At 38.2% G+C, this 12,010-nt stretch overlaps 1 protein-coding gene across 1 annotated transcript in view; it reads left to right on the top strand.

The window, feature by feature from the left end:
- The first annotated feature begins 2,055 nt into the window (after positions 1 to 2,055).
- Positions 2,056 to 12,010, top strand: part of gsg1l (gsg1-like) — a 40,081-nt gene continuing 30,126 nt past the window's right edge. Inside the window, exons 1-2 of the mRNA XM_086154485.1 lie at positions 2,056 to 2,552; positions 9,374 to 9,421. Of these exons, the coding sequence (XP_086010611.1) occupies positions 2,264 to 2,552; positions 9,374 to 9,421 (337 nt within the window). The 5' untranslated portion in view covers positions 2,056 to 2,263. The remainder of the gene's footprint in view (positions 2,553 to 9,373; positions 9,422 to 12,010) is intronic.

Here is a 12,010-nt window from a genome sequence, read left to right as displayed (position 1 = left end):
AATCTCCCTCAAAGTCATTTGTAGGGCGCATATGGTCACTGTCATTTTTTTCCTTATTTTTTTCTTATAACTTAATCTTGGGTTTTCTTTGGGTTCTCCTTGGGTTTCCTCTAAAAGTCCAACCAAAGTCGCAGAGTTAAAGACTAAATTGTGAATATGCGTGACTGTTCTAGGTCTCTGTATGTCACTATATATCATCAATTCAAGGTGATTCCTACCTCCTGCCCAGGATTAGCAGTTGTGGACAATGAATAATTGAAAAAATGTCTCTTCATAACTGATTCCTGTGGTGTTATTTTCAAAGGTCTTCTGTGCATTTGGCTCGATCCATCCATTCATTTTCCCTGTTCATATTCAAATCTATAATCATATTTATGATCATGTTTACACTCTTCCTATCAGCACATATCCGAATGCAAAGTAGGAATTTCACTGTACAGGAAAACACGTTTCCACACTTTACATGTGACAATAAACACTTTGAATCTTGAAGCTTTAAATGTTCTGCTCCTTTTCTATTTATTCCATATATATTATTTCTTTAATTTGGGTCACCAGTGCGTGTGGATCCTGGCTCTGACCAACAACACCTATGGCTTATTAAACAGACGTTTCACCATCAACCAGGTGTTTTCCCTGAAGAAAATGCTACAATATTGTTGCGAGCCTCAAATGTAAGAGCTTATGTTGATTTTTCTGTGTGATTTTGGGGTTACTGGGAATTTTGTGAGTGAGGTTTGGGGTGAAAGGATTTCTGTTTTTTTTTTTTTTTCAACCTAGAATTGAGCAGAAACAGTTAGTTGTGTATCCTGGCTCTGATCAACAACACCTATTGGTTATTAAACGGAGGTTTTACCGTCAACCAGGTGTTTTCCCTGTCGAAAATGCTACAATATTGTTGCGAGCCACGAATGTTGCAGTTTATGTTGATTTTTTTGGTGTGATTTTGGGGTTGCTGGGAATTTTGTGGGTGTGGTTTGGGGTGCAAGGAATTCTGGTTTTTTTTTAATTTATTTTTTATTTTTATTTTTTTAACCTGGAATTGAGCAGGAACTGTTAGTTGTGTATCCTGGCTCTGACCAACAACACCTATAGCTTATTAAACAGACGTTTCACCATCAACCAGGTGTTTTCCCTGAGTAAAATGCTACAATATTGTTGCGAGCTTCAAATGTAAGAGCTTATGTTGATTTTTCTGTGTGATTTTGGGGTTACTGGGAATTTTGTGAGTGAAGTTATGGGTGAAAGGATTTCTGTTTTTTTTTTTTTCTTTTTTTTTTTACCTGGAATTGAGCAGAAACAGTTAGTTGTGTATCCTGACTCTGACCAATAACACCTATTGGTTATTAAACGGAGGTTTTACCGTCAACCAGGTGTTTTCCTTGAGTAAAATGCTACAATATTGTTGCGAGCCACAAATGTAACAGTTTATGTTGATTTTTCTGTGTGATTTTGGGGTTGCTGGGAATTTTGTGGGTGTGGTTTGGGGTGCAAGGAATACTGTTGTTTTTTTTTTATTATTATCATTTTTTTTTTAACCTGGAATTGAGCAGGAACTGTTAGTTGTGTATCCTGGCTCTGACCAACAACACCTATAGCTTATTAAACAGACGTTTCACCATCAACCAGGTGTTTTCCCTGAGTAAAATGCTACAATATTGTTGCGAGCTTCAAATGTAAGAGCTTATGTTGATTTTTCTGTGTGATTTTGGGGTTACTGGGAATTTTGTGAGTGAAGTTATGGGTGAAAGGATTTCTGTTTTTTTTTTTTCTTTTTTTTTTAACCTAGAATTGAGCAGAAACAGTTAGTTGTGTATCCTGACTCCGACCAATAACACCTATTGGTTATTAAACAGACTTTTCACCATCAACCAGGTGTAAAACACTACAATATTCTTGAACTGTATTCCTTAACATGAGACTGGAAACGTGTTTTGTCAGCCCTTCTTTTTTTTTTTTTTTTTTTCTTTTTTTGGGAGAGTCTGCCAATGACGCACGGGATAAAGAGAGAGAGAGAGAGAGGGAGCGAAGACTCCTCAGTGGCCGTCAGCCCCAGTGAGTGAGCGTCCAGCCGCATCCTCTGCGCTCCGAGAAGAAAAACGCACAAATACGCGCGTAGTCACACCTGTGCGTCTTTCCACGCGCCATGCGTCCGCTCCCTCGCCGCCGCCGCCGCCCGTGACGCGTCTTCCCTCCTCCCCCTCGTCCTCCCCACGTCCACTCGCCCGCCTCGGATGAACTTTCGGGGACTTGCACCAGCACCATGAAGACAACGCGGAAGTGTCGCGCCATGCTTTCCGTCGGCCTGAACCTGGTCGCGCTTTTCTTCTCCACCACCGCGTTCATCACCACGTACTGGTGCGAAGGCACCCAGCGCGTCCCCAAACCCAACTGCAGCAAGCAGAGGCGCTACAACTGCATCGATTACGGCGTGAACGAAACGGACCAGAGCAAGGTGCACTACAGCTGGGAGACCGGGGACGATCGTTTCCTTTTCCGACGCTTCCACACCGGCATTTGGTACTCATGCGAGGAAAACATCCACGAAGCAGGTGGGTGGTTTACTTGGGAGGAGACTGGGAGGTCAGGAGAGAACTTCTGGTAAAAAAAAAAAAAAAAAAAAAAAGAAAAGAAAAATGCTGGGTAAAATAAAATAAAATGGGCTAAAAATGGATTCTGCAAAAAAAAAAAAAAAAAAAAGAAAAGAAAAATACTGGGTAAAATAAGATAAAATGGGCTAAAAATGGATTCTGAAAAAAAAAAAAAAAAAGAAAAATACTGGGTAAAATAAAATAAAATGGGCTAAAAATGGATTCTGCAAAAAAAAAAAAAAAAGAAAAAAAAAATCACCAATGGAAGAACTGCGAACAGTGGTATTGAGTAACAAAATGTTTTTCTCAAAGCATTTTTTTATGGATAGTTAAATGTTTTATTCTCTTAAATGTGTCATATATGATTGGAATATGTCCTTCAAACTCCAGTTTGACCTCAGGTTTGAAAATTTGTGGATGATGTTGGAAGGGGCAGCAGAAAAAAACTGACATTTATTCAACGTTTTATTCCCCATGTAAACGTTCCTCAAAATAAACACACACACAAATATATAAATGTTGCATATATGTTTGTGGATGGAGGGGTATTTGTTTTTTTTTTTTAAATAGATAACATCTCAGAATTTTTTGTTGCATTTAGAAAAGCTCATTTTTGTTGTTTTTTATATTTTTGGGAGGGGAAATTCGTTTGAAAATTTGAAGATATGTTATTTTTTCATTCATCCAGAGTTGGATATACAGGACCGTCTCAGGAAATTAGAATATTGTGATAAAGCTCTTTATCTTTTGTAATGCAATTATAAAAACAAAAATGACTTTTTCATAATATTCTAATATTTTGAGATAGGATTTTTGAGTTTTCTTAAGATGTAAGCCATAATCAACAATATCAAAATAATAAAAGGCTTGCAATATTTCAGTTGATTTGTAATGAATCCAGAATGAATGACATTTTTGTTTTTGTAATTATATTACAGAAGATAAAGACCTTTATCACAATATTCTAATTTTCCGAGACAGTCCTGTATGTAAGGAATAATAGCATGGATACATTAATAAATTCAAATTGATTACTACTTTATTTCAGTACCAAGTGTCAGATAAATATATAGATAAAGAATGACTATTTTGATTTTGATTTTGATAAGCAAGGAAAAGATCACACAAAAAAAGATGACATTGAGTGGCAACAGGGGTCAGTCACGTCTTCAAGTCTCAGTTGTATTTGAACAGCTCAGCCAGTTTCCTGTCACACTCACATGTCACACAAGTCAACCTTTTTCTGCAAGGAAGGGGATGGATATTATTTTGCACAACCTGCAAATAAAACTTTTTTTTTTTTTTTTTAGCATAACAAAGTCCATCACATGAAATCATAGAAATCAGTGAGCATTTAAGTCAGCCTGAAACAAATAACCCATTAACTTAAATAAATGAATAAAAAAAAAATACTAGATGGATAAATAGATAGATAGATAGATAGATAGATGGAATTATTTTCTTCAGTTTAATTCAGTTCTTAGTTTTGAAGCAAACTGTTTTCCATGCCTCACACTTTCAACTTTGAGTACATTTTTACTTTGCAAAATTGTACGGGTTTTATTCACTTCTATTTTCCTGTCTAGTGGAGTGATTCATTCAACAAGAGATTCAGCAGCTTGTGCTCTGCCGGCTGGTGTGTGTATTGACATGAGTGTCGAGTAAATAAACAGCTTAGTGGGACAGACTGAGATAAAGTGGATGCGAAACTGTGTGTATGTAAGATAAATTAAAATTGCATCTACTCTGAGATGGATGTCCACAATGGCTGTTACAAAACTTTTGATAAGATTTAATAATAATGATTTCATAGTAATCAGTATATTGATATGAATGAAACAAAAAAACTGAAAAAAAAAAACATCCATTCATTCATTCATTAAGAGTCAATTCCCCTTTTCCTGTCACAAGGGTTGAATGTTTTTGGACTGTAAACAGATTTATGATTGAATTACAAGTATAAGCAAGAATCAAACTGGCAATCAGCTCAATGAAGAAAATATTTAACAAAATTATATTTAAATCCATGCAAGATCAGTGGTTGTATGACAGGTTTGCGGTAATAAAATCACGGTAAAGGCATCGAAGCACAGCTTAACTCTTTATTGTAGAAGCGGCGGTTATTTACTGCTTGATTCTATCTAAAAGGGGGCTTTTTACTTGAATTCTATTTCTTAAAAAAAGGCGTCCCTCTCTTAAAAACTGGTTGAAGTGAGTAATAAAAGAAAGTCGTGGCTGTTTAATCAAACTCACTGCATATTTTCTAAAAGTGGCTATACTTTAACAAAATGACTTCCCAGATGGTTCTATGTCACAAAACGCAAGGCTCCTGCAAAAATCCAGCTCCAAGGCTTTTCTGCTCCTGCAGCTCACGTTGATCGATGTCTCAGGACTTCACTGCTTCCATTCATCGGTCACCCCTCCTTCCCTCCTTCCCTCCTTCCCTCCCTCCAGCTTCCAAACTGAAGGACTTCCTCGACCTCCGAGAACTTGAAATGATGATTAAACGGGCCTTCTTCACCTATTCAGGCTTCGCCTCGTCCCCTGATTCAGAAACAGATCAGGTCCGGCAGCAACCCCCACTGGTTTTTAAACGTCTTTGCTTTAACCTTTTGCCTTCTGCTCGTACGTAATTATTTTAATGTTAACAACCATAAGAGCCATCCGTAAAGGCTGTTGAATGAGGATTTACGTCAAATACGCAATCCTAATTAGAGACCTAATCCTTCATACAAATGCTTAAAGACATTCTATGCTGGACCCCCCCCCCCCTTGATAAAAAGTTCATTTAATTTGTTTTCTTGAAATGATGCGTGTTATAAGCCTGAACTAACCTCTATGGTTTTCTTTGTTCATGAGATAAAAGAATAATTGTTGTCATGATAATGAAACTGCATTATCAACAAAATAACATTCATTTTCAATGTTGGGTTTTTTCGTGTGTTGGTTTAGTTTTGTTTTGGGGGGGGTTTGTTATTCAACCTTTAAAAAAAAAAAAAAGTATACAATTTGAAATATAGTATCCAAATCAGTTGTATGAATCTAAAGGCTTATTTTTCTCCATTAAGCACTACCTAAGTTTTAAAGATTTATTTCAGTCCCTCGCTGTTTGCACACTTGTATGTCCAATTTTTGATTTCAGTCACCTCGAGCTGCCGCCTTATTGCGGTGGAGGGGTTTGCACATCCCAGTGATCCAAGGAGCTGAGTTGTCAGGGGCTGTGTGCCCTTGGAAGGGTCACCAGAGGCAAACGGGTCCCAAGTAAGGGACCAGATAAAGTGTGACTCGGATGACCCTCAACTGGTGATTAACAGAAAAGGAACTCTGTTTTCCTTGCAGCGCAGTGGGCCGGAGCGGGGAACTTTTCCGTCCGACCCTCGGCTGTAGAAGCTGGGTCTTGGGACATGGAATGACAGCCTCTCTGGCGGGGATGGAACCTGACCTGGTGCACGAGGCTGAGAGGTTCCAGCTAGATATAGTCGGACTCACCTCGATGCACAGCTCGGTCTCTGGAACCAGTCTCCTTGAGAGGGGCTGTATGTTGGGGTTCAACCAGTCGCACAAGAGGGTAGCCTCATCTCTGCCTTCCGGATGGGGGACTGGTTCCGAGTTTTGTTTGTGGCTAAGCACCCAACAGTAGTTCAGCCTACCCGCCCTTTTTGGGGTCCCAAGAGGGGCTGCTAGAGAGCACTCTTACCAGGCACTTCCTTGCTCTACTTGTAGACTTCAATGCTCATGTGGGAAGCGACAGTGAGACCTGGAAGGACATGATGGGGAGCAACGCCCCCGCAGATCTGAACCCAAGTGGTAGTCTGTAGTGGACTTCAGTACTCGTCATCGACTGTCCATAATGAACACCATGTTCAGGCATAAAGGTCTACATGTCTGCACTGTGTACCAACACACCCAAGGCCACAGTTTAACGGTCAACTTTGTGGTCTTTCGGCTGCATGTTCCGGACACTCGGGTGAAAAGAGGAGCAGAGCTGTCAACTGATCACCACTTGGTTGTGAGCTGGATCAGATGGTGGGGTAGGATGCCGGTCAGAACTGACAGACCCATATGTCTCATGAGGTTCTGCTCAGAAGATCTGGCAGAGTTCCCTGTCAGAGAGACTTTCAACTCCCACCTCTGGCAGAACTTAGCCTACGTCCTGGCCATTGTAAGGTGGTTGGCATCTGTTGGTGCCGTTACCTTCGAACCCACTGGTTGACCCCCCTTAGCATGGTGAAGGATGCCATCAAGATAAAGAAGAAGTCCTATCGCACCTTTTATGGCTTGTGGGGTTCCGGAGGTAGCTTACCGGTACCAGCAGGCCAAATGGCATGCAGCTTTGGTAGCTACCGAGGCAAGAAGTCAGTGAGGCCATGGAGAACGACTTCTGGAGGGCTTGGATTAGATTTTGGTCCACCATCCAGTGGCTCAGGAGTGGAAAGCAGAATGCCGTCAGCACTTTGTAAAGGGGGGACGACGTGGCACTGACCCCAATTGGAAACATTGAGGATGGGTGGAAGGAAAACTTCCACTACCTAATTTCTGACGACATACCTTCCAATGAGGGAGCGGAGTGGGGAGACTTTGGGGTGAACCCCCTATTTCTGGGGCTAAAGTTGCTGAGGTAGTCAAAAAGATCTTGGATGAGGATAGATGAGGTGGATCCTGTTTGGAAAAAAAAAAACAGATTTTGAGGAAATGTTTTCAATAAGGCTCTTGCTCACACTGGTTTCGACATCTCGCGACAGAACTCAAATGGCGTTGTGTTTCTCTTACTGTCGGCCTATTGGTCAGTCGTACCGTCGGGTCATAGATGAATTTGCTCATTCTTTAACGGCATTGAAGATTAACGTTCCAGTCAGATGCAGAGATGTTCAGCTTCAGGTGTTCCCTATAGGGCACCAAAATACAAGCATGTTTCTCTATTCATTCTGTTCTATCACATGTTAAAAAAAAACAATTCAAAAATTCCTCCAGTGCAATTCGGTTGTTTTTTTTTCCCCCAACACAATGCTGTATATTTTTAACATTTTGCTGAAGACTGAACCGGTAGCTCCAGGTGAACAGAGCTGTCCGGAGCATCCATTTTATTGCCATCCAGGTGATTGCTTGCAGTTTTGCCTGCGGCTACGAAGGCTGAGTTATTTTCTTACATTGTGGTTGCTGACCCGGGACCTCTGAGATCACAAGTTGTATAAATTAACAAGCGTGCAGCAAAGCAGAGACAAATCTAAAACTCTGTCTGCATGAACATAAACAAATGCAGCATGTAGCATGCAGTTGAACAGAAATCAGAAAAGTGTTAGCAGCAGACAAGACCGTGATAATTGTTTTTTTTTTTTATGCGGTAACGACAGAAAAATGCAACCCGGCAAACAAAATCGGAGGGAGTTCATAACATTGAGCATTTAAGAGCAGAACAGATGATTGGCCAATTAAAAGGGAAGAATATACAACTTTTGTATTTAGGTTTTAAAACAAATAAAATCATGACACGCAGAGACAAATTAGTCAAATCAGATGATGCACCAGGAAAAACAGAAACAACACAGAACCCAGGTCATGACTGGAACACCTTTCGACCCTTAAAACCAGGCCTGACAACAAAACTCTATATTTGTCATTACATATTAATTTAAAAGGTGAAAAAGGCTGACGTCTGATGGAACTTCACCTTGTCTCGCCTTACTGAGACACCAGCGGCCTCAAACTGCCAAATATGGCACAATAGGACGCTCACACTCGATAGCATGCTTCATACTTTATTTCATTCAGTGAGAAAAGAGCTGTATTTGCTCATAATATAATATATTCATGTAGTTTTGAATAAATAAATACGGTAGGAACAATGTTCTCTTCCGTTTTTGGCCCATATGGTTTGGGAAACAACTCGACTTCTCAAGTATTTTGAGGATTTCTTAACACAGAAACACGAGCCTGAAATACATGAGGGAAAGGTTGCGTATGATGTTTATGTTTCTTATGTTGTTTTTCTTATGTTTCTTATGTTTTGTTGTGTCTGTCAGTCATCTGCTTAGGGACTGCGGATGCAAATAAGCATTTTTGCTATAATCCGGCATATTTACGTCTATTAGATGCGTCTGAATGGATGTTCATTAATGTGCACTGTCCCAATCAAATAAAAAAAAAAAAAAAAAAAAAATTAGATTGTAATATATTATTATATTAATATAGAACATTTTGCAGTTCTTCTGCGAATAATTCCTTTCTATTTTCTGCTATGATATTGGACAAGATCAGGAACTGGGGTCATAAGTAAATCTCTTTTTTCTCTTTTTAAATAAGATCCTTGTCGCAGTCTTTTTTTTTTTTTTTGTGGATCCAACATTTAGTCCCATCCCTGGTTTAGAGAGTTAATCTCAGTAAAACAATAGACATCTCTATTAAAAAGAAGGAGGGGAAACTCTTCCCTTTCCCCGAGCGGCAGCTCCTTCGACGAGCAGGGCTGGAAAAATATACATTAATTATCTTGTATTGCATGTCGTATTGACACTAATACTCATCGTATGCTTCTTTCTCTCCCTCCGCTCCCCCTTTTTACATTCATTTTCATTCCCTGCATCTCGCTAATCACCTCCTTCACCAAACCTCTCCATCATTTTTTTTTAACCTCTGCACATTTTTCTCACCCTTCAATCAATCTTCGATTCTCTTCTAGCTCGTCTCACCTGGCATTTTTCACCTTTTTTTCCGCACATCTTGTCCTCTTTCTCCGTTCTTTCTCCATCTCTCATGTTTGTCTCCCCCGCCTCGCTTTCCCCTCTCAGGTGAGAAGTGCCGCAGTTTCATTGACCTGGCCCCGGCGTCGGAGAGAGGTAAGTAATGACCATCATTAGACGGTGTACCCTCTTTGTCAGGAACGGGGAAATATAAAATATTTGTCTCTGTATTTCAATTTCAATACTCTCTCAGTGTTTTATGACATTCTACACACAAAGAGGGGAAAAAAAAAAAAAGCACCTTCTTTTATTATCAATGACATCTTCATGATGGAAATAAATATATGAATGCGACACTGGAAATTAACTCTAAAGACTTTTGTGTTGTAAAATTAATACTGTGCCGTTGTTTTTGTCTGAATGTTGATTAAGTCGATAATATAATGATCAAAAAAGTGATAAATGAGTCACTACTGAAAGTGTCTTAGGCCTTTGTATTTTTTCCATACTTGTCTATTTATCATAATAGCCAACATGATATTTATGTATCACAAACAAGGCAGAAAATGCTGCATTACTATACCAGTTTAAGCCATTACGGATGACGTTACAATTCCCAAAAGTTCTTCCTCAGTAACAAATATATCTGCACAAAACTGTTTCAACAGTTAAGGCCCCCTATTACAGTAACCTGAATTAATTAGAGAAAAGCCTCTGAGCAAGAAGCCTCCAAATAAAATCAGAAACAACAAAGATATGACCTTTAATTAAATAACATTAAAAATTAGGGTCGTAAAATCCGTTTTTTAATAATAATAATAATAATAATAATAATAATAATAATAATAATATTATAATAATAATGATATTAATTATGACAATAATAACAGTAAATAGTCTAGTTGAGCTCCTGTACTTTTCAAAATGTAATTCCATCAGAAGCCATATTATGGGTTCCTAAAAAAATATGTTCTCTGATGAGAAATATTTCCATACAATCATGCCCAGTCTTTGGAATTTAACCAATTTAAGTTTCCCTGTTTTGAACTTATCTTAATATGAAAGGTAATTTTCACATTTCTATGCAAAACGGATGCAACATGAACAGTTTTCCGATCTGAATTAATGAAATGTTCTTTACCGGGTGCTGTGCAGTGTTTTTCTCCGCAGTGTTCCACTTCCTCATGTAGTTTCTTTTATCAGTATTTAGTTGGTATATTGTTATATCATATATGCTATTTTAAAAGTGCAGTCTTGTTTTGTTTATTTGTTTTTTTAAGTTCACACTTCCAGCTCCGAATATGGCTCACACATTTTTCTTATAAAATGCCTGGATAACCATTAGGCGTTGCTCATGGATTTACACAGCTCTTATGTTTGTACTGGATGCTTGATTTTACATGTAGATGTTGACATAAATAAAGCATGAAAATGGATGAAAAGTGTTTCAAAAAATTTTTTGGGCATAATATAATCACAACCATTTGTATAATTCTCCAAAAACTAGTGGTGTGTGTGACGGAGAAAACAAGAAACAATAATGAAACAATGTTTTTTTTTTTTAGTTTTTTGTTTTTACTGACAGAACAAAAATCATGAAATAGTCAGCTTTGTTGATGTTTTAATTTTGCCGTAATTAAAAAGGTATTTGCTTCGATGCCCAAAAAGGAGGACTCTATAATTCTTATAAAATGCTACAACTCTATAAATTGTCATGTAACCTTCAAACAGTGAAAGAACTTGAAAAAAAAAACCAAAGAAGTTGTTAGCACTTTTGTTTCAAATGCAAATTCAAGAGCCGTTTGTAATCTTTTCTTTGGAGCAATATGTTGCTGTTTCCCTACTGATGTGGGATTATTTGCATATTTGTTATTAAATGAAGGAATGTCTTCCTCAAATTGCATTTAATTTTTATCACCATTTTCCACCTTTCTGGCACGATAGAATTAATCTCTTGCATCACAACTGATTTGATTCATTTGTAAATTCATTTTGCAATTGCATTCCTTTCTTTATCACTTAAACCCCGACTGAATTAAAGAATTTCATAGAAAGACACGTTATTCAAATTGATCTTGCGTCAGTCTCTTAGGCTAAATATCCCATTTTCATTAATACAGTATCAATGGAACACCAGGAAATTTATTTTATCTCGCACAAAATGTCAATAACCCCACGGAAGAACTGATTAGCAATTGCCGTTGTTGACAAAGGTGTAATCACTGGGGGCAGCACTTTTTCGAAGCTAAGAAATATATTTTATGCATGTCTCACTTGCTTTTGTTATCTCAACGTTATAGTGCAAACGGGTCGACAAGGATCGGCAAACAGCATAACTAATCATTCCAAAATGTAAAAAAAAATAAAACAAATAAAAGACAATGTCTGACACAAGACACATACGGGGCGGAAAATCAATATTATGCAGTTTTCGAAAGCTTGCAAGATTGGGTAAGCTTGTTTTTTTGTTGTATGAATGAAAACTGACTTGGTCTAAATGATCAAGAATAAGCATTTCGTCCAATTGGTGCAAACTGGGAACATTTCCATGTTGTAGAATGTTTTCCTTATTTACATGGTCATAATCACATCAAAAAATTAATGAAAATGTAATCTGCCGGGCGTGTTCTTAGCACGCTAGCCATTGGAAATTAGCTTAGGTTCTCATCATGTTTGAAAATGAATCGAATGTTTACATCGTCATCCCATAGTTCGCCCACTTTGTCACAAAAGTAACAAAATAGT

The sequence above is a fragment of the Fistularia commersonii genome, chromosome 10 (genome assembly GCF_037954325.1).
Source record: "Fistularia commersonii isolate RoL2024-O1a breed Wild chromosome 10, RoL_Fcom_v1.0, whole genome shotgun sequence".
Taxonomy (NCBI): domain Eukaryota; kingdom Metazoa; phylum Chordata; class Actinopteri; order Syngnathiformes; family Fistulariidae; genus Fistularia; species Fistularia commersonii.
Note: the sequence above shows the minus strand (reverse complement) of the source record. Positions and strands in the feature narration are given on the sequence as shown.